This window comes from Mandrillus leucophaeus, unplaced genomic scaffold, assembly GCF_000951045.1.
Source record: "Mandrillus leucophaeus isolate KB7577 unplaced genomic scaffold, Mleu.le_1.0 Scaffold103, whole genome shotgun sequence".
Taxonomy (NCBI): domain Eukaryota; kingdom Metazoa; phylum Chordata; class Mammalia; order Primates; family Cercopithecidae; genus Mandrillus; species Mandrillus leucophaeus.
Window position 1 is genome coordinate 4,972,537 of NW_012098432.1, and position 24,300 is coordinate 4,996,836.

A 24,300-nucleotide genomic window follows, 5' to 3' on the forward strand; every position below is an offset into this window, starting at 1 on the left:
AGTAATATGTTTTTAAAGCTTTATTCTAAAATGTCTTTTTCTTTTTTTCTATACAATTATTAATTCAGAAATGAGCACCCAAAGCATTTGGATTGCTATATTTTCCCTGAGTGAGTCACTTAATTATTTTGAGTTTTGACTTTCTAATTTGTTACTACAGAATGAGTATAATAATACCCAATCCCACAAGAATGTTGAGAATATAAAAGAAGATAATGAAAGCAGAGTGACTAACATGGTGCTTGGCATAAAATATGGACTCAGTAATATTAGTTCTTGTCTTATTTGGGTTTCCCCAAAAGTGAAATCCAAGACAAGAACTTTGACGCAGGTGGTTTATCTAGGAGGTGATTCCAGGAAGCTTAAGTGGGTATGAGGGAGATGAGACAGAAGGGAGCAAAGCCAATCAAGTGCCTGTTAATGAGTGGAATACCGTTGTGGGCAGCTGGGGCTCCATCCCACTGGGAAGCTTCTGCAGAGCAGTGTGAAAGATGTCTGTCAGTAGAAATTGTAAAACTGCCCACCACAGCTGCAAAAAACTCAGTTGGGTCAAGGGGAAGCAGGGTCAGGTATCCCCAGCGTCTGCTATTGTTTTCTTTCCCTTTTTCATCATCAATTAATTAACTAAAGGATTTACTAAATGATCACTATGTGTCCCACACTAGAAGTCACACCAATGTGAATTTATGGCAGAGTTCTCAAGAAATACACGAAAAGGGGAGAATAAAGTTTGCAGAAGGTTTAGAGAACAGGTGAGACTTGAGAAAGACTTTAAAAAATGATTAGGATTTGGACATGTGGCTGGAAGTAGGGAAGGATTTATAGATTGAGGAAATAGTATAGTAATAAGAGCTTTCATTTATTAATTGCTCACAATGTGACAGATGCTGTGCTAACTTGATTACACCCATTGTCTCAGCCGAGTCTCACAGCAAGCCTAAAAGGTAGGTGTTACTTTCACCTGAATGGTATAGATAGCTGCAGCTCAGAGTTTAATTTACTACTCAAAATCACACAACTTTAAGTGAGATAAACAAGGTATGAACTCAGGTGTGTTGCTTGCTTTCTATAGCCTGTGGTTTTCACCACCAAACTAGAAAGGAATAATGCTTTCTGCAAAAGGATAGAGCAGGAATGAGCTTGTTAACAGGGGGAAAACAAGGACATCAGCTAAATAAGGATCAGCAAAATGCTCATAACATAGGAAAAGAGATGACAGGCAATTTTGGAGCTTTTGCCATTTGGGGAGAAAAGCTTCATACTTGTGGCGGGGGGAGAGGGGGCATATCTGATTGGGATGGATCTGAGTGTCTGGGGATAAAGGAGAGGGAGATGAAGATGGAAGGGTCAAGAGAAGAATACTCCTTCTTAACTTTCTAGTTTTGAACTGTGGCAGGTGGTTGTGTTTACCGAGCCGCTGCTACACCTCTCCACACAGCTTCTGGCGCAGAAGTTGTGCTGCAGATGGTCTGTGTTTGAACTGGAACATAAAGACTTTGAGCTAAAAGCTACAAAAAAGAGGAAAAAAGGAGATGGGCAGCAGCTATCATTTTGTCCCTGTTAATAAATTAAGGAGCTTCTGACATTTTAATCCCTTTCTTGGAATTTTTCTATTCATGGAATATCCAAAACTATGCTGTCCAATATGGTAGCCACTATCCATGTGTGTATTCAGCACTTGAAATGGCTTCTCCAAATTGGAACATACTGTAAATGAAAAATACACAGCATATTTTAAAGACATTATAAACAACAACAAAGAAGAATATCTTAATTTTTATATTGGTCACATTTGAAATATTTTGTTATATTTAAGTAAATAAAATGTATTATTAAGTTATTATTAAATTTATTTTCACCTGTTTCCTTTTATGCTCTTAAATGTAGCTATCATAAAATTTAATCATACAAATGTAATTCACTTTATGTTTCTCTTGGACAGATCTGTTCTAGTGGAAAGAGCAGTGTCAAGGACTTCTTATACAAGGTCATTAAGAGGAGCCATAACATCACCAGTTTGTATGACAGTCATTCTCAAGCACATCATACCCAACACATCCCTTTTTATAATAGTTTACAATGCTCCTTGTACAGTCTTGAAGTAATAGTCACAGATAACATATTTCAGCCACACTCATAATTTCCTTTAAAAAGTAATAAAATATCCTATGTAATATAAATGAGAAATAATAAAAAGAAAGTAATTTATAATTAAACAGTATGCACATCAATATGCAAATGCTCAAATGTGACCAAACTAGAAGAGATGTGAGAAGTCCAGTGCTCACACGTACAGGTGGAATCACTGTGAATGTAGCAGCTTTAAGTGCGGGAGGAAATACGTATATTGGATAGGAAAATCAAATACAAGTGGTGTTTTTAATTATATAATTTTCCTAAATGAACAAATTTTAGCAAATTCTAACAACAAAAATGTAGAATCTTCTTTCAAATTCCCTTGGTACTTACTAAAATCATGCAAAATAACTTTTGTTACTTTATTTTTATATTTTTATTGATATAGTTGTACATATCTTTGGGGTACACGTGATATTTTGATACATGTACACAATGTTTACAGATCAAATCACGGTAATTGGAATATCTATCACCTCAAACATTTTTCTTTGTGTTGGGAACACTACAATTCTTGTCTTCAAGCTATTTTGAAATATACGATAAATTATTGTTAACTACAGTTTCCCCACTGTACTGTCAGATACTAAAATTTATTCCTTTGAGTGGTATATTTGTATTCATTAACCAACTTCTCTTCATCCCTCCCTCCTTCATCCCCTTCCCAGCCCCTGCTAACTACCATTCTACTCTGTACCTCCATGAGATCCACTTTTTTAAGCGTTTGTAATTTTAGAACAGAATTTCTAAATTCAAATATGTGAAAACAGGTTTTCACCTACATCAGTGGGACATGGGAAAGTCAGGCAGAAAGTGAGGTGTAGGCGTAAGCCACCTTGAAAGCACATCCTCCACCTTACTGAAGCCTTCAGTTGACTGCAGCTTTGGCTTACATCATGACCACAACGTAAAGAACCTGGAGCCAACACCACCCAACAAAGCCGTTCCTATATTCCTGACCATGGAAATTGTGAAATAAGAAATATTTGTTTTTTAAGTTGCCAAGTTTGAGGGTAATTTACAATGCAGCAATAGACAATGGATTATTATATAGTTTTTAAAAATCTTTTTTTTTAGTTCTTCAGAATTTATCTTATAGCTAACTTTTTTACCCTTTGGCTTATATATTGAATTAATGTATAGTATCCCCAAACAGTTTCCTTTACATACAACTTATAAAGTGTGTGTTTGTATGTATGTACATATGTATGTATGTATGTATTTTTATTTCAATAGGTTTTTGGGGAACTGGTGGTGTTTTATCACATGGATAAGTCCTTTAGTGGTGATTTCTGAGATTTTGGTGCACCTGAGCAGTGTACATTCTACCCAATGTGTAGTATTTTATTTCTCAACCCCTTCCACTTTTTCCCTAAAGTCTTCGAAGTACATTGTATCATTTGTATGCCTTTGCATCCTCATAGCTTAGCTTCCATCTCTAAGTGAGAACATATAACATTTGGTTTTGCATTCCTGAGTTACTTCACTTTGAATGATGGTCTCCAGTTCCATCCCGGTTGCTGCAAATATCATTATTTCATTTCTTGTTATGGTTGAGTAGTATTCCATGGTGTATATATATAAAAAACACCTTTTCTTTATTCACGCATTGATTGACGGGCATTTGGGCTAGTTCCATATGATATGGTCTGGCCTTCTGTCCCCACTAAGATCTCATCTTGAATTGTAATCCGAATTATAATCCTCACGTGTTGGAGGAGGGATCTCGTGGGAGGTGATTAGATCATGAGGGTGGTTCCACCATGCTGTTCTCATGATAGTTTGTGAGTTCTCAGAGATCTGATGGCTTTATATGGGACTTTTCCCCCCTTCACTATGCATGTCTCCTTCCTGCCTCCATATGAAGAAAGATGTGTTTGCTTCTCCTTCTGCCATGATTGTAAATTTCCTGAGACCTCCCCAGTCATGCTGAACTGTGAATCAATTAAACCTCTTTCCTTTATAAATTACACAGTCTCGGGTGTGTCTTTATTAGCAGCATGAGAACAGAATAATACAACAAATTGGTACCAGGAGTGTAGTGCTGCTTATAAAGATACCCAAAAATGTGGAAGTTACCTTGGAACTGTATAATAGGCAGAGGTTGGAACAGTTTGGAGGGCTCAGAAGAAGATAGGAAAATGTGAGACAGTTTGGAACTTCCTAAAGACTTGCAAGCCTCAGAAGACAGGTAGATGTGGGAAAGTTTGGAACAACTTAGAGACTTGTTGAATAGCTTTGACCAAAATGCTAATAGTGATATGACCAATTAAGTCCCGGCTGAGATGATCTCAGATGGAGATGAGGAACTTCTTGGGAACTGGAGCAAAAGTGACTCTTGCTATGCTTTAGTAAGGAGAATGGCAGCATTTTGCCCCTGCCCTGGAGATCTGTGGAACTTTGAACTTGAGAGAGATGATTTAGGGTATCTGATGAAAGAAATTTCTAAGCAGCAAAACATTCAAGAGGATGTGCAGCATAAATATGCAGCCCAGCAATATGATAGAAAAGAAAAACCCATTTTCTGGGGAGAAATTCAAGCCTGCTGCAGAAATTTGCCTAAGCATCAAGCAGCCAGATGTTAACCACCAAGATAAAGGGGAAAATGTCTCCAGGGCATGTCAAAAACCTGCAAGGCAGCCCCTCTGATCACAGGCTCAGAACCTAAGAGGGAAAATGGTTTCCTGGGCTGGGGCCAGGGCCCCCCTGCTGTGTTCAGCCTAGGGAATTGGCGCCCTATATCCCAACCACTCCAACTGTGGCTGAAAGGGGCCAGGGTATAGCTCAGGCCATTGCTTCATAGGGTGAAAGTCCTGAGCCTTGGCAGCTTCCATATGGCATTGGTCCTGTAGGTGCACAGAAGACAAGAATTGAGGTTTGGGAACCTTCACCTAGATTTCAGAGGATGTATGGAAATGCCTGGATGTCCAGGCAGACGTTTGCTTCAGAGGTGGAACCCTCATGAAGAACCTCTGCTAGGGCAGTGCAGAAGGGAAATACAAAGTCAGAACATCCAGTGGAGCATTGCCTTGTGGAGCTGTTAGAAGAGGCCCACCATCCTCTAGATCCCAGAATGGGAGGTCCACGAACAGCTTGCATGATGCACCTGGAAAAGCCACAGACACTCAATGACAGTCAGTGAAAACAGCTGAGAAGGGGGCTGTACCCTGACAAGTCACAGGGGTGGAGCTGTCCAAGACCATGGGAGCCCATCTCTTGCACCAGCATGACCTGGACGTGAGATATAGAATCAAAGAAAATCGTTTCAAAACTTTAAGGTTTAATGGCTGCCCTATTGGATTACAGACTTGCATGGGGTCTATAGCCCCTTTGTTTTGACCACTTTCTTCCATTTGGAATGGGTGTATTTACCCAATGCCTGTATCCCTATTATATCTAGGAAGTAATTAACTTGCTTTTGATTTTACAGGTTCACAGGCAAAAGGAACTTGCCTTGTCTCAGATGAGATTTGGGACTTGGACTTTTGGGTTAATGGTGAAATGAGTTAAGACTTTAAGGAACTGTTGGGAAGGCATAATTGTGTTTTGAAATGTGAGAAGCATGTGAGATTTGGAAGGGGCCAGGGGTGGAATAATATGGTCTGGTTCTGTGTTCACCACGATTTCATCTTGAATTATAATCTGAGTGTAATCCCCACGTGTTGGGAGAGGAACTTCATGGAAGGTCACTAGATCATGGCTGCAGTTTCCCTGTGCTGTTCTTGTGATAGTGAACAGCAAATGAACCATACAGATTACAAGATCTAATGGTTTTATAAGGGGCTTCCCCGCCTTTACTCTGCACGTTTTCCTGCCGCCATGTGAAGAAGGGTGTGTTTGCTTCCCCTTCCACCATGATTGCAAGTTTCCTGAGGTCTCCACAGCTATGCTGAACTGTGAGTCAATTAAACCTCTTTCCTTTATAAATTACTCAGTCTCGGGTATGTTTTTATTAGCAGTGTGAGAATGGGCTAATACACTATATTTTTGCATTTGTGAATCGGTGACTGTAAACATGCACGTGCAAGTATCTTTTTCATATAATGACTTCTTTTTCTCTGGGTAGATACCCAGTAGAGGGATTGCTGGATCAAATGGTAAATCTACTTTTACTTCTTTAAGTAATCTCCACACTGTTTTCCATAGTGACTGTACTAGTTTACATTCCCACCAGCAGTGTAAAATATTCCCTTTTCATCACATCCACACCAGCATCTATTATTGTTTATTATGGTCACTCTTGCAGGAGTAAGGTGGTATTGTGTTGCGGTTTTGATTTGCATTTCCCTGGTAATTAGTGATCCTGAGCATTATTTCATGTGTTTGTTGGCCATTTGTATATCTTCTTTTGAGAATTGTCTATTCATGTCCTTTGCCCACTTTTTGATCGGATTGTTTGATGTTTTTCTTTCTGATTTGTTTGAGTTTTTTTGTGAATTCTGGATATTAGTCCTTTGTCAGATGCATAATTTGTGAAGAGTTTCTCCAACTCTGTGTGTTGTCTGTTTACTCTGCTGATTATTTCTTTTTCTGTGCAGAAGCTTTTTAGTTTAATTAAGTCCCATCAATTTATCTTTGTTTTTTTTGTCACATTTGCTTGTGGGTTCTTGGTCATGAACCTTTTATCTAAGCCAATGTCCAGAAGAGTTTTTCTGATGTTATCTTCTAGAATTTTTATGGTTTCAGGTCTTAGATTTAAATCATTGATTCATCTTCAGTTGATTTTTATATAAGGTGAGAGATGAGGATCCAGTTTTATTCTTCTACATGTGCCTTATCCCAGCATCATTTGTTGAACAGGATGTCCTTTCTCCACTTTTTGTTTTTGTTTGCTTTGTCGAAGATCAGTTGGCTGTAAGTATTTGGCTTTATTTCTGGGTTTTCTGTTCTGCTTCATTGGGCAGAATATGTGCCTATTTTAATACCAGTACAATGCTGTTTTGGTGACTATGGCCTTATAATACAGTTTGAAGATGGGTGATGTGATCCCTCCAGATTTGTTCTTTTTGATTACTCTTGCTTTGGTTATGCAGGCTCCTTTTTGATTCCATATGAATTTTAGGATTGTTTTTTCCTATTTCCGTGAATAATAATGGTATTTTGATACGAAATGGCATTGAATCTGTACATTGTTTTCAGCAGTATGGTCATTTTCACAATATTGATTCTACCCATCCATGAGCATGGTATGTGTTTCCATTTGTTTCTGTCATCTATGATTGCTTTCAGCAGTGTTTTGTAGTTTTCTGTGTAGTGATGTGTTACCTCCTTGATTTGGTATATTCCTAAGTATTTTGTTTTTGTTTTGCAGTTATTATAAAAGGGATTGAGTTCTTGATTTGATTCTCAGCTTGGTCACTTTGTATATAGCAGTTACTAATTTATGTACATTGATTTTGTATCCTGAAACTTTATTTATCTATATTGAATTTATTTATCAGTTCTAGCAGCTTTTTGGATGAGTCTTCAGGGTTTTCTAGGTAGAAAATCATATCATTGGTGAACAATGACAGTTTGACTTCCTTTTTACTGATCTGAATGCCCTTTATTTATTAATGTTGTCTGGTTACTCTGGCTAGGACTTCTAGTGCTACATTGAATAGAAGTGTTGAAAGCAAGCATCCTTTTCTTGTTTAAGTTCTCAGGGGGAATGCTTTAAACTTCTCCCTGTTTAGTATAATGTTGACCGTGGGTTTTTCATAAATGGCTTTTATTACCTTAAAGTGTGTCCCTTCTATGCCAATTTTGCCGAGGGCCTTAATAATAAAGGGACACTGAATTTTATCAAATACGTTTCCTATGTCTATTGAGATGATCATACAATTTTTGTTTTTAATTCTGTTTATGTGATGTATCACATTTATTGACTTGCATATGTTAAATCATCCCTGAATCTCTGGTATGAAATCCACTTGGTCATGATGTATTATCTTTTTGGCATGCTGTTGGATTCAGTTAGCCAGTGTTTTGTTGAGGATTTTTGCATCTATGTTCATCAGGAGTATTGGTCTATAGTTTTCTTGTGTGTGTGTTACGTTGTTTCCTGGTTTTGGCATTAGGGTGATACTGGTTTCATAAAATGATTTAGAAGGTTCCCTCTTTATCTTTTGGAATAGTGTCTATAGGATTGGTACAGCTTTTTCTTTGAATGTCTGATAGATTCATCTGTGAATCTGTCTGGTCCTGGACATTTTTTTTTGTTGACAATTTTAAAATTATCATTTCAACCTTGTTGGTTTGTTCAGAGTTTCTATTTCTTCCTGGCTTAATCTAGGAGGGTTGTATATTTCCAGGAATTTATCCATCTCCTCTAGGTTTTTTGGTTTGTGCACATACAGGTGTTCATAGTAGCCTTAAATAATCTTTTGTATTTCTGTTGTATTGGTTGTAATTCTCCCATTTTATTTCAATTGGATCTTCTCTCTTCTTGATTAATCTCACTAATGGTTGATTAATTTTCTTTATCTTTTCAAAGAACCAGCTTTTTGTTTCATTTATCTTTTTTGTGTGTTTCAATTTTATTTAGTTGTTCCCTGATGTTATTTCTTTTCTTCTGCTGGGTTTGGGTTTGGTTTGTTCTTATTTCTCTAGTCCATTGAGGTGTGACTTTAGATTGTATATTTGTGCTCTTTCAGACTTTTTGATGTCAGCATTTAATGCTACAAAGAGTCCTCTTAGCACCATTTTTGCTGTATCCCAGAGGTTTTGATAGATTGTGTTACTATTTTCATACAGTTCAAATAAATTTTTAAATTTCCATCTTGATTTTATTGTTAATGCAATGGTAATTCAGGAGCAGGTTATTTAATTTCCATGTATGTGCATGGTTTTGAGAGTTCCTTTAAAAATTGATTTCTGATTTTATTCTACTGTGGTTTGAGAGAGTACTTGATATAATTTTGATTTTCTTAAATTTATTGAAACTTGTTTTGTGGCCTATCATATGGTCTATCTTGGAAAATGTTCCATGTGCTGCTGAATAGAATATATATTCTGCAGTTGTTGGGTAGAATTTTCGGTAAATAGCTGTTAAGTCCATTTGTTCTAGGCTATAGTTTAAGTCCACTGTTACTTTTTGACATTTTGTCTTGATGTCCTGTCTAGTGCTGTCAGTGGAGTATTGAAATCTCCCACTATTATGGTGTTGACATGTGACTAATTTCTCAGGTCTAGTAGTAATAGTTTTATAAATTTGGGAGCTCTAGAGTTAGGTGCATATATATTTAGAATTGTGATGTTTCCTGTTGGACAAGTTCTTTCATCATTATATAATGTCCCTCTTTGTCTTTTTAAACTGCTGTCACTTTAAAGTCAGTTTTGTTTGACATAATAATAGCTACTCCTGCTTGATTTTGGTGTTCATTTTCATGGAATATCTCTTTCCACCCCTTTACTTTAAGTTTAAGTGAGTCCTTATGTGTTAGGTGAGTCGCTTGAAGACAGCAGATACTTGGTTGGTGAATTCTTGTCCATTCTGTCAATCTGAATCTTTTAAGTGGAACATTTACGTCATTTACATTCAATGTTAGTATTGAAAGGTGAGGCACTGTTCTATTCATCATGCTAGTTGTTGACTAAACACCTTGATATTTTTCATTGTGTTATTGTTTTAGAGGTCCATTGAGATCTATGCTTTAAGGAGACGCTATTTTGAGGATTTGATTCAAGATTTAGAGTTTCTTTTAGCAGTTCTTGTCATGATGGCTTGGTAGTGACAAATTCTCTCAGCACTTAATTGTCTGAAAAAACTTGTATCTTTTTTTTCATTTATGAAGTGTAGTTTTGCTGGTTTTGTTTAAGGAGGCTGAAGATAGGACTTGGTTGTAGATTTATTTACTGCCTTTATTTTGTGTTGGCCTCCAGCCAGGAGGTGGTGCTTTCAAGACAGCATCAGCTCCAGTAGTTTAGGAGGGATACAAGCTTGCCCCAGGGTTGTGCGGATAAGTATTCAGGTTTTTCAGGAGCTAGGTGGGGCCATGAAGCTTCCAACAGATTATGTCCTTTGTCTTCAAACATTTTTGGCTGTCTCACAGAGCCTGTAGCAGCAAGTCCTAAAAAAACTTTTATACTTGAAGTAAATAATTTCACCATCTTTCTTTTTTCAAATTAAATATTCATAATAATTAGGAAACACATATTTTCTATTTAATTTATTATGTGTTAAGCTTATAGCTACACTTTCTAGGATTTTAGTATTTTTCAGTCCTCGCTGTATGATTTAACACATGAAACCTTAAACATGATTTAAAATATTCCTTAAGACCTAAACTATTACACAGTATCTGACATCTGTTTACCTTAGTTCTTAAAGTAAACATGAAAAGCTTTATTTTAAAATTCCAGTCTACAATACGATCAAACTCCCTTTCATTCATTCATTCATACTGAATTGTCAATGGTCACATTTCTCTTTGGTCATTCATGAATGAATGATATAGGCACACATAAACTCTGAAAATATAGAGATGAATACATCTCATATTTAGTATAATATTATTTCTTAGCACATTCTTCCTAAGGAAACTATGTATGATACTGATTGGCAGTGCAGAGGGAAGACAGGTTCTAAAGATTCTTAGTGTATTCTCTTAAGCTCAACCAAGTCATGGCCTTAATTTCAGCTGTTCTTCAAGTTATTGTCTGTGTACTAGAACTAATCAAAACAGTCTCTGTCACTTTGGATACAGCAATAGATCAAACAAATGCTTTCTACTTTTTCCAATAAGTAGATAACCTTAGGGGTATTTGGTTTTATCTGGCAAGGATAGTATCACATCTTCACTTTCTTCCCTAAATGGTATATGACTTTCTAGCTCTTTGCCACAATTTAGTCTACAGGATTTTGAAAATATCCTTACTCCACAGGTTGCCACACAGATTCATTATATTCATAGCATCATGCTGATAAGATCTGGGGAATAGTGAATAGCATATAATTTTGATGCCTTATACAGACACTTGCATGCTAATGGATAGGAGAAAAATTTTATGACAATACAGGAGTCTTCCACCTCAGTAAAGTTCCTGAGGGTTCCAGTAATTATATCTTCTCCATAGTGAAAGATAAGTTACTGCATCTTACATTTTCTGCTATTAAAAGGGGTGCAATACTTATTAGTTGCCAGATTTGAGTAGCGCTCAGAGAAATAAAATACTTTTCAGATAATCCAGGCTACTGTACAAACAGGTGTGCCACTGTGTCTAAAATACCTGTCAAAAGCAAGACACTTTATGGGACCTGTGGCAAATGCCTATTAGAGAGTCACAGTAGAGGTCTCCAGGGTGTTGAAGAAAATCTGTGTTTTTTTCAGAAAATAACTATTCTTCTTTTGAGAAATAGCCCCTTGTCCCTGAATGAACACCCAATGACATGAGCTTCCCATCATGATGTTTAAAGGATACTATTTGGTCCATCAAGTCTAGAGGTGGTTGTGCCCAGCAGCACTCCATTCTCAATGGAAATGACATATTCCTACAATGTGTCAGAAGGTCATAAAGACTCAACAAAGTTACATAAGAAGAATTCTTACAATAATAATATATTAACTTCCGATGCCAATAGGTATGTGTTAAAGAAACACATACATGAAAAGTCTCTTTGATCATGGAAATTTAATCATGGAAAGGTACCTTTGATCAGCAGACTGAGAAGGAAAAAATTAAACCAGATTTATAGATGGCTGTGGAGGATCTGTTGGCATTGACTAGGGTAAATTATTCTGGTTGTCTACTTTGACCAGAAGAGTAGAAGATCTGAATCATTTAATCTATTTATAGATAGAGGCCAATGATTTGGCTACAATGTCATGGACTAGAAAAGAAAAATATTAGATAATGTCCAGGAAGTTTGAGAAATAACTACAAGGATTGACCTCTAAATGGACCCAGAATATGAAGATACTTATGTCTCATGTGGCTGCTTAGTGAAGCCCCTTCTGTAGAGGTAGTTTTCAATAATCAAGATGGAAACCACTCATTCAATGATTTTGTAATAAAGACCATGATAACAGAGATGAAGATTATGTGTGGGTTTTGATAACATGGACTTGTACTCACAAAGGATGACCTGGCTTCTAACAATGTGTATGCAACAAATTTATCAGCATAGATGACCAACACTGAGCCCCATTCAACCAGAAGTAGCTGGCATAATGGAATGGTAGAATAATCCCCTGACGAGCCAGTTATATCCCCCTGTAGGAAACAATGCCTTTCGAGGCTGGGGAGCTGTTTTCTAGAGTATGGCAGGGTCCTAGCAGGAAACAGGTATTAAACTCATATAGAATAGTTGAGTAGAGTTTAATAAAGGAGATATTCATAAAAGCATGAACAGCATGAAGGGAAACAAGCAGGAATTGATGTAGAACCCAGAGATTGGCACCAATAGGGAGCCATTTCCACCCCTAGGTCTGAAGAGGCACAGGAGGGGTAACCCAAATCCAGGAGGCCAATCTGAATGGAGAGAGCTCATTGACAGCACTGACGGGAGCAGGAGCCTTAGAGAGGTGTAGCCAACCTGTTGTGACCCATCAGCAAGAGAGTCAAAGGCAGAAATCTACAGACTCATGCTCCTACCCTCCCATCTCACCAAACTGGAAGCCAGAGGACAAGAGAGCCACTTGGTGTAACCCATAAATGCCAGATTCCCAAGGGACAGAGCAGGATGAGGAGAATAAGGACTAGATTTGGAGGGGAAAATGAAAAATGCCCAGCCCATATTCTGAACAAGTGACTAGCCCATTAAAGAGTGGGACTTCAGATATATACAGCGAGACACTCAGCACTTCATTTAAAAAATATGTAAGGTTGAGGCCGGGCTCAGTGGCTCAAGCCTGTAATCCCAGCACTTTCGGAGGCCGAGATGGGCGGATCATGAGGTCAGCAGATGGAGACCATCCTGGCTAACACGGTGAAACCCTGTCTCTACTAAAAATACAAAAAAATTAGCCGGGCGTGGTGGTGGGCGCCTGTAGTCCCAGCTACTAGGGAGACTGAGGCGGGAGAATGGCGTGAACCCGGGAGGCGGAGCTTGCAGTGAGCGGAGATTGCGCCACCGCACTCCAGCCTGGGGGACAGAGTGAGACTCCGTCTCAAAAACAACAACAACAACAACAACAACAACAACAACAAAAACTACATATATATGTGTGTGTATATGTGTGTATATATATGTGTGTGTGTGTATATATATATGGTTTTCAGACTTTATATATATATATACATGGTTTTCAGACTTTCTTTATATATATATATGGTTTTCAGACTATCTTTAATCAGAATTTACTGCTACATGAAACAGCAGTAGCAAAGAGGAAGAAGATACACCTAAATTTCAAGGTCTATGAATTGGAAGGAGTGAGAATAGGATGTAAAAGAGGGGACAAAGCAAAGCATATCCTTAAAACAGATTTGTAAAAAATAGGCACAGAATTTAAGAAAACAGAAAAACAACCAAATTACCAAGAAATGAAAGTCAGTTTTTTATAACAAGTGTGTTTTTTTTTTTTTTTGCATTTGACTTTTTGCTGATTACTTTAATACACTTAATTTTCTGATTATTCTAAGTCGATGTTAGACCACCACTATTCAAGATTTTATTTAAGATTTTCATTCACATTAGCAGATAGGTTTTTCATTTTCATTTTTAAGGTAAGGAAGTAGTTGAAACAATGAGGACAGGAGTTTATGGGTTTTTTTTCCTTCATTCATTGTACAAATAATTTCTTCATTCATTCTACAAATATTTTTTGAGTGCTTCCTCTGTGTCAGCACCAAGCTAGACCCTGGGAATATAATGGTTCTTGCTCTCCCAAAGCCTACAGTCTGTTGGGAGAAATAGATTTTAATGAATTAACTGCACAAATAAATGTAAAATTCCAATTCTGACATGTGCTACAAAGGAGCAATATGTGGCATGAAAAGCATGATTCGCAGAGGCAGATGATCACATGAGGGAAGTCAGGGATGATGTTTCTGAAGTGATTCAGGAGATGAGACCTCAAAAATGAATAGAGGCCCAAGAGGCTTCCAGCACATGAACAACATGGACACAGGGCCTGTGAGGGGTGGGAGTGTGATGGGTACTGAGGACAGACAGGAGACCAGTGTGGTGCTTACACAGAAAGCAGGGTAAAGCATAATTTCAGATACGGATGGAGAGTTAGCATCTTAGGATTTTCTATGATGAACCACAGGGAGATTTTTTTAGCTGTTAGTGTCAGCTGTGAATTCCATGGTAAAGGTTCTGTTCAGGTAGGTCCTTGTCTTCCTATTCAAATTTTCTTGGAAGAGGTCGAGGCCACTCCCTATTCAGGGTTTCTGGTCTTGGTCTTTACTTGCTTAACTGTGGTTCTATAATTAGCCACATCTTCTTGCTTTATATGAAGCAGCTCTCATGGTTCCTAAAAATCGATGCAATGTATTATATCTGAAAATGTTACGTGTAATACTCATTAACATCTACTAGTAAATAACACTTTTTTTGAGAGGCCCATGAAATCCTTTGAGGTTTTTCTTGTTAAAGAATTAAACATTGCCTAAAATAATTTTATTTACTCCATAGTACAAGAATTAACTAAAGGAAAGGAAACCAACTATTTAGGTGTGGATTATGATAAAGAATACACTCCCCTTTTTAGTTTGTACATAATAGAGGCTAATTTTTTTTAATTACTGAAAATTAACAATGGCACTGCAGCAAAGTGACCCGTATCAGTCTCAGAGGGGCAAGACTGAAGATAATAGATTGTTGATGATCTTTGATTGCAGAAGAATACCTGCCTTTCATTTATGCCCCAAACTGTTCGTGGATACTCGCTGTGTTAAGCCCAACTCAGTGTGGAATTAGAGGAGGTGGGAGGGGAAGGAGGAAGAGAAAAGCATTAGCTGAGGATCATGGGGTTCTGGTCTACCCTTCTCTCAGTAACCTTCATTACTTATTCATCATTTATTATCTTTATTAAATAAAATACAGTATAGTGTAGTGTTCAAGAGCACAGGCTCTAGAATTAAACTACTTGGGTTATGTTGGTGAATAAAACCAATACAAATCTGGTTCAATCATCTTGTTTCATTATCTCACTGTTTTAGAAAAATTTTAAAACACCACTTCAAGTGAAGATGACTCATGTTTGTGCATGTGCACATGTGTGTCTTGTGTGTATAAAACAGAAAGAGAAGAGAGAAGAGAAATTATTTGTAAAAGAATTCTATTAGGGAAATTCATAGCAGATAACCAAAGATTGGTAAGAGATGGTGAAAAATTTATTCAGGCAAATTATCTTTTCACTCATATCGAGGAAATGCATGTTTCTGAAGTACCAGGAGCGAGCATTATGATCTAACATTATCTCTCATTTTCAAACATTTGCAAAGCATGTTCTTGTTGTGCTCTAGGGTTGAGTCAGGAGTTGCAGCCATTTAAAAGCCCTCTGTCAAGGAGAAAATGTGATTAGACTAACTGCTTGCACTGACACTTAAAAATTAACTGCAAATCTGTTTGGGGCAGGGAAGGCATTCCCTAAACACTTGCTGGTTGGGAATGTTGGCTTTCAAATCATTACTTTGTATCCCTTAAAGGTACATTTTAACTGTTTTAATATGTGAGGAACAGGCCTGCCAAATTGTGCTTATGGCTTTTTAACACAAGCAATTTACAAATGCAATGAAGCAGATAATAGGACACATGATACCGAACTTGAAAATCTGTGTTGATGACACCGCTGCTATAGAAACATTTTTGGAAGCAGCCCTGTATACTGTTGCTTAGATAAGAAAAATGCTGTTTATCATTTCACAGGTGGCCTCTTCTACCCAATGGTGAGTTTAGGGTCATGTCCTTGAGCACAAATCAGTCCCTCTCATGATAAAAATATTCCACTTAAAATCATCTACCATGTATGCACTCAACAAAATAAAACAAACAGTAAAAAACTCACTCAATACTAAAATATCGGCTCAAGTAACAGTGAAAACTAAGTGCTTTCTTTTCAATATGAAGACTTTCAAAATAAAAAGAAGTATAGGTTTGTAATTTAATTTGTAAATATTTATATATTTGTAAAGAATGCAAAAGGACATTTAATATTGATTCTGGTTATAAATACAATGAACATTTAAGAAAAGTTCCCTGGAACAATTTAAAAAGCAATAGAACTGGGATTTCTAAAAATTCTTACTTTTTAATTGTGAGATATGATTTTACTTGGCTAAAACAATGTTTCCAAGCTGTGATCTGATAGGTTTACTTTAGTTCCAAAGTAGAGTAACAGCACAATGTAATTTCCAGTTATACTCATTTCCAATTGCCAGTTTCCTCTTGCAATGAATATTGTGGTCACATCACTAAGCTCCCAAATTAGAACAACAGGATGCCTAGTGAGGTACAGATGGTTATTATAAAAAAGACAAAAGATAAGTGTTGAGAAGGCGTGGAGAAAAAGGGAATTCTTGTACACTGTTAGTAGGAATGTAAATTAGTATAGCTATTATGAATGATAGCATGGAAGTCACTCAAAAAATTAAAAATAGAATTATCATATGATCCAGCAGTCCCACATCTGGATATTTACCCAAAAGATTTGAACTCAGTATGTTGAAGAGGTTTCTGTACTCCCATGTCCATTGCAGCATTATTCACAATAGCCAAGATTTGGAATCAATTTAAGTATCGATCAATTGTTGAATGGATAAAGAAATTATAGTGTATGTATGCTTGTGTGTGTGTGTGTGTGTGTGTGTGTGTGTGTATACATACACACACATATACACACAAAATGGAATATTTTTAAGCCTTAAAAAAGAAGAAAATCCTGCCAAGTTGTGACAACATGAATGAACCTAGAGGACATTATGCTAAGTGAAATAAACCAGACATAGAAGAAAAATACTGCATGATCTCCTTTATATGTGAAATCTAAAATACTCCAACTCATAGAAGCAGAGAGCAGAATGGTAGTTGCCAGGATCTGGGGGTGTGGGAGAAATTAGGAGATAATGGATAAAGAGTATGAACTTTCAGTTATAAGATGAATAAGTTCTAGAAATCTGATTTACAGTATTGACTATAGTTAATAATGTATTTTATTCTTGAAATTTGCTAAGAGAATATATTTTAACTGTTCTTTCCAAACACTCACTCACAAACAAAAGTAACTATGTCAGGTGACATATATGTTAGCCTGACTGTGGAGATCTTTACACAAGATATATATATATACTAAAATACCAGGTTGTACACCTTAAATATATACTTTTTAAAATGTGTCAATCATAGCTCATAAAGCTAAAAAATTAAATTAATTTAAAATATATATTTATGTGTTTATTAGTAAGAGAAACTGTTCACTGCTTCTTTGTATGGGCAGAATGAAAAAGTCATCTTGGAATTATCTTTGTTCTTCAAAAGGTCACTTGAGTGACTTCTCTTAGTTATGAAAATATGCTTTCTTCCTTCCTCATGTTTATTGGGATAGAGGAAGACCAATTCGCTTTAAGAGAAAGAAGAGATAAGACGTCAAACTTTTATCCCTGAGACTTTAATTTAGAATAGATCAGATTGACCCTGAACTAGGCTTGCTGGACAAAAAGGATAAAAATACCCTCAAAGGGAACTTACCATGGAGGAAGAGACTGGGCTGGGGTCCTAGGCTTAAAAGCAGCACCTAAGAGTAAGGGCTGGTTCTGATCAAGCAAGAAGTCAGTTTGAATGCACCTATTCTGACCCTTGTCATGCTTTGGGAACCAATGTTTGAATATTGCTGAAATATTTAAAAAGCAGTAGTCTTGGATTGGGAAGCCACTACAGTAGTGGGAAGATTAAGATAAGCAACGGATTATGAAATGATACTAAATGGCACAACCAAAATGTCAGATCTCCAGAACACTACAAAGTCTCTCCACCTAGAGATTGGAAATCAGGTTGCTACCTCCTTGGTGTTTTGGGAAAGTTTAGGTCAGGAAAGAGTGTGATATGCTAGATTTCCTTAAGTAATAAATGAAAAAACAGATATGACTGTATTATTGCCCCAAAACAAGGAACATATAATTTAATATCAGAAATGATGAGATCAATTTTGACTACTTTATTATTAACTATTTTGTTTATTCTCTACCTTTTTCTATGAAGGATTAAGGCTGAATGTGAGAATTTAGCCTTATGTAATTATGTAAATTTCTTTCTTTCTCTACTTGGTATTTTCAGATCCACTGTCTCCACTCAAGTCATGAGGCAATTCCTTTAATCCTTTCTACTGATCTACAAATAACCTGCATGTCAAGGCTCTTTACTACTCTGCTTTGGCTTGGTTCATTCCCCTATTAAAGAAGCAATCACAAGCCTGACTGTATTCAAGGGGAAAGGATTGCAGATCCTCCTTCTCAATGGGAAAAATGACAAATAATTTGCAGCCATGTATTAAGGATACCGTAGTCCACCCTCTACCCAGTATTTTTTTCTTTTTTAAAAAAATGTGTTCCCTTCTAATGTAAATACACTTACCTTCTCTCAAAATCCCCAGAAACTTCATCCAATTACCTCATCAGGCTCGGGCTTAAGGTCTAGATCTCATCACCTAAGTCAGGTCCAAGTGTGGACAAGGCTCAGCAGAGTTAGCTACTCTCCTAAGGATGATTTCTTTATCTAGATCATTGAATTCATTAGGTACATTTCCTACATCCCTCATTACCACAGCAATAGTGATGCCAGACTTTTGACCACTACATAGCGAGGTGCCCTTCCCCGCTGCTTCCAATCACGTCTTTCTCATTTTCTTTCAAACTAACCGGCAGCCTCCACAAAACCCACTGGATTTCTGAACACCACCTGGTCTCAAAACCAATGCCGGTATTGTGGGTTTTCTTAAACCAGCATCCCACTTCCAGGTACCAAATTTTGTTCCGCTTATCTATTGTTGCACCCCAAACTTGCTGCCTTAATATAACAAATTTTTATTTTACTCATGATTTGGTGTGTCAGGAATTTTGGGAAGGGCTTAATTCTCCCTTGGGATCTCTCATACAGTCAGGTGTTGACTGGGGCTTCAGAAAACCCAACTGGGCTGATAGTGGACACTAATTATCCTTGGGAGCCCAGCTGAGCCTGTTGGCCCGGACTCCTCCACATAGCTGCTACACAGAGCTTGAGTTTCTTACAGCATGGTGACAGAGTTCTGGTCTTGTTTGCATTAACTTTCTTGTTAACTTCTTACTTTCTCAGCTACTAGAGATAATTACCCCTGGGAAAGGTTAAAAAAAGCAAAACCAAAACAAACTTTGGATCGTAACTTCAAGCACTTCCTAAGTAAATACAATAATGAACTAAATCACCCAAAGAGTAATCAATTTAAAAAGAAAACAAATTAAAATTATTTACTTACTTATTTATTTTTGAGACAAAGTCTGGCTCTATCACCCAGGCTGGAGTGCAGTGGTGTGATCTCAGCTCACTGCAACATCTGCCTTCCAGGCTCAAACCATCCTCCCACCTCAACCTCCCAAGTAGCTGAGACTACAGGAGCACACCATAACATCTGTCTAATTTTTGTATTTCTTGTAAGGACAGGAATTTGCCATGTTGCTCAGGCTGGTCCCAAACTCATGAGCTCAAGCTATTGGCCAGTCTTGGCCTCCTGAAGTGCTGGGGTTACAGGTATGAGCCATGGCCACCACGCCTCGACATAAAAATTTATTGAATGTTAAAATTTGCTATTATTGTATACTTAATGACAGCAATAAGTATAGCAAAGAATAATTTGCATAATAAATATTCATTTTTTTCTAATTAGTACAATAATTGAATAGTAATCATCACCAAAGTAGGACAAAGGAGGGTTATTATCATAAAGGTTAGTTTGATCTTTCAAGATTTGATTACTTCTACCCAGACTCCACTTCATCCACTTGAACAAAGGTTCTGCTGTTCATCAATCAAATGTTAAGTATCTCTGTTGTATTGAAGTATTACCCTAGCTGGCCATATTCCACATAAAGGGCAAATAACAGTTTCTCTCAGCAGATTTTGTAAAAACAAAGCAAAAAAAAAAAACCATGTCTCTTTCATGAAAACACTTTTTTATGAAAAGATCATGGATGATAGATAAGTCTACAAAGGCACTAACACAGTTGGCAAAAGACACCAAAATACGTATAACACATCAGTGAAACTGACTTAGCATCATATTTGCTCAAATGAAGGTATATATTCTTGCATGTTAAAAAATCCTTCACACTTCTAGTAATCTCTGCCATAGTTTCCCCTCGTGCTTCTTTTAGTCCAACATTAGATATAATCAAAGAATTAAGTTTATCTTGAAACGAAGCCAGTAAGGCTATTTACAGTTCAGGGATGAAAAAAAGTATATATATTTAGTGAATTTTGTGAGTCACTCATTTTAATCAGTGGCATTGGGATTAATCTGGAGACATCACTGAATTAATTTACTACTCAACATAGTTTTTTATTGAGTAACATTTATCTGCCAATTTCCTTATGTGAATTAAGACATTTACAAACTGAATTTGGAGTTCTGGGAAAAAGAAAGGCGAATTTCTTATCTTGCTCCAGAGAAAATACTGGCATACACTCCTCTGTTTTGTTTACAGGAGAGTGGCAGTGGGTTTTCCCACTCTATACAAGGACACAAAGCATTTTTCTGTGGACTACATTAGACTGGCTTTGAGATACAGAGGAGAGACTTATTTGATGAAGGAATAGGGTCTCCTAGTGAAAAGATTCTTGTCACAGGAAGAGATCTTTGTGAAGTTCCTGTGTGCAGTCAAACTTTAATAGCCCAAATTATGGGTTGCCATGGAAATAATATTGTAAATTATATTGAAAAGAAATGTATTAAAATTCAGGACAACTCAGTTATACAATGGTAGCAAACAAACTACTACTCAGAACTGTTAAGCAGCATTATTGGTATAGTTAGGTATTATTTCATTTACTCCTCACAACAGCCCTGAAGGCGGGTAATGTTTCCATATTTTCCAGGTAAGAAAACTGAGGTTGAGTAAGTAACCCAAGATCTTCAAAAAAATGATGAAACTGTAGATGTACCTGATTCCAAATCTTTCACTTATGTAACAAATTTCAATTCTATGATGAAAAGTAAAAAAAAAAGAAAAATTACATAGATAAGAAAGATGTGTCCCAAAGTGAGAGAAACCAAAATTCTAAATTTTATGTAAGAAAATTTATTTTATTATAATATTTACTCTAGAGATTACATATTGTACTACAACTTCATTAATGGTTAGAATTTAAATCACTTTAAGAAATAATGAAAGAATGTTCTGAAGATCTTAGAAGAATATATTTACTTTATGACTTATGCTCCTTTATTTTTCTCTCCCTCCCTATTTTCCTGTCTTAATTTTTTGAATTCTCCAATTCTGTGTAGCTTTTGCATGGCAATATCAAGATTATCTTTTGGAAATGACTTTCAATTGGTGTTTTCAAAGTATTTATCTTATTGGAAGAAAAAACTGAAGAGCACAGAAAAATATTTTTCATTGTTCCCCAGTTAGGGTATAACTTTCTTTCTGCTAATACATTCCATCCACATTGACTCCATGCCATTAATTACTGGTACTAGCTAATATCTGACTTTCACAACTTTCATCCCAATAATAACATATTAAAGTTTCCTAAGTCAGAATTTAAGGGACAGAACCTACGTCTCTGGGGGAAAAAAAGTTTGATCCACTCATATACAATTGTGAAACCTTTTTTTGCAGAAAATATTCATACTAGTAACATTGGTAGTTGTTTAAAAAAAATTCAAATAGGCCAGGCACGGTGGCTCATGCCTGTAATCCCAGCACTTTGGGAGGCCAAGGCGGGCAGATCACGAGGTCAGGAGATCAAGACCATCCTGGCCAACATGGTGAAACCCTGTCTCTACTAAAAAAAAAAAAAGTACAAAAATGAGCTGGGCATGGTAGTGCATGCCTGTAATCCCAGCTACTCGGGAGGCTGAGACAGGAGAATCACTTGAACCAGGGAGTTGGAGGTTGCAGTGAGCCGAGATCATGCTACTGCACTCCAGCCTGGGGACACAGTGAGACTGTGTCTCAAAAAAACAAAACAAAACAAAACAAAACAAAATTCAAATAAAGAATCTCCATACTTCTCTTATTTTCACTTTCATAGTAAAATTTTTAACTTAACAATAAATAACAAGGTATCTCTTTGCTAGATATCTCTTGGGCAAAGAGACTAGAACTTTTTGTATGTCAATGAATTATCTGGTGAAATTCTTAATAATTGTTCCTTCTTTTTAATTTGCTTATAAAAAGAAAAGTTTATGTATTAGTATTACCTAAAATGATCTAGGCCCTAGTTCTTCTTTGCAAACTGCAACATGAACATAATTGGTTGCTTATTAGAATTTCAAAAGTAACAATGATTAAAAAGGAACCATAAACTCTTCTCTTTCATCTTTATAATTGTATTTACTTAAGTAATTTGGGCTTGCCTTTGACTCAACTGTTTTATATTCATTTTTTATTGTCTGCTACCTGATAAATCCTGGTGAGGCACATTTCCTCCAGGAAAGACAACAATCAATAGTAGGAGGCTTTTGGAAGACAATCATTAATGTTTAATATGTGACGCTGACTTAGTTATTCCATTAGCAAGTGTGAAATATTTTCTATACCTGTATTTACTCACCCACAAGTCCTAAAACAATGTAGCCAACAATACACAGTAGGAAGATCATACAGCACAGAACATCTGTACAACTCCTAAAGACAAGAAAAGAAAGAAAGAATTAAAAGAGGTCCCAAATGACTTCCTGTTTACTGCACAAAATGAAGAGAGAAAAATATAGTAATAGTGATATGCTATTTCATAATTGCATATTTATTCAATAATTTTGAAAGGTAGATCAGATGAATTTCTGCAAAGACGTTAGCAGTCATGGAGGGGTCATAGCTCCATGATTAACGAATGTCCCTCAGAACTCTTAGTATTTGTTTTCTCTTATTTATTTGTAAAATATTTTTAAAGATTAGAGTACGCCAACATCAGATAGCCATTTTTTATTTGAAATTGTAATATAAGCTATTTGATTTTATGATTTTCCTCTTCATGCCTCCTTCACACATGGTATAAAATACCCATTTCCCATCCCTCCTCTTCTCCATTTTCTTCCTACATACACATGATAGAGCTACTATTATTAGATAAAGGATTGACTACATTAACTTTCTATGGGGAGTTGAGTTATAACTATTCCAGTAACAATGTATATAAAGCATTCAAAATAAAATGTCTCAAAAGTATCAGTTTTCTAGCTGTCTCTGTAAGCTATATATTGTCAATGTAGGTTTAGAGGAAATCTGAGTCACAGGGAGTCTGTGATTTCCTAAAGGTCAGAAGCCAAGCCAGGATCCAGCAGGGATACTCAAAGTTTTCAACTAAAGTATTTTCTATCTGCAATATTACATCTTGTTTAGCTTATAAGTGACTTGGAAAGTCAAAGGTATGGTTTGAAAGTGAGCAGCAATACTGTCAATCTTTATTTGAAACTCAATGAGGACTCCTTTAGTAAAGAAAAAGATCAGCTCATTTGACAGGATTAAAAGTTGCACATGAGAATTTTCATGGTAAAAGTTCTTGATCTTGAGGGCATATAGATATACCCTAATCTTCTAGCACAGGCAGGTTGAAGTTACACACTTATTTTTTGAAGTGGTAAGTAATGAATAATAATTGTACAGTAACAAACACACATTTATAAAGCCTGTCATACTTGTATTGCTTTCAGAAATGTAACCTTGAGAGATTCCTAAGAATATCTTTAGGCTATTAGGCGTAGTAAAGTGAGTTTGTTTACTTAAGGTACACGAAAGAGGTTGTTAAAGAAGGGGGCAAATATCTAGATCTCCAACGCCAACTCTTTTTCACTTATGAGTTATGTTAGTATGATTATAATTTTCTACAAAGTTTTAAAATAGCTACATCTAAAATCAACTACACACATTTCTATAATTCTTTACCTTGGAATAGGAAACGATCTTTCATCAAGAAAGTTCATTGTGGGCAAACCAGAAACAAACTATCATTTGTTTAAACCAAGTTTCAACGCAGGAATTTTAACTTTCATTAGAATTTAAGAATTATGAGAATGATAATAACAAGAGAAGAAAGCAGGTGCT

General features: G+C 36.4%; 1 protein-coding gene across 2 annotated transcripts in view; it reads right to left on the bottom strand.

The window, feature by feature from the left end:
* SLC44A5 (solute carrier family 44, member 5) overlaps positions 1–24,300 on the bottom strand; it is a 428,960-nt gene that overhangs the window by 71,703 nt on the left and 332,957 nt on the right. For both annotated transcript variants that reach the window (XM_011977830.1, XM_011977822.1), the window contains exon 5: positions 22,811–22,884. In XM_011977830.1, the coding sequence (XP_011833220.1) occupies positions 22,811–22,884 (74 nt within the window). The remainder of the gene's footprint in view (positions 1–22,810; positions 22,885–24,300) is intronic.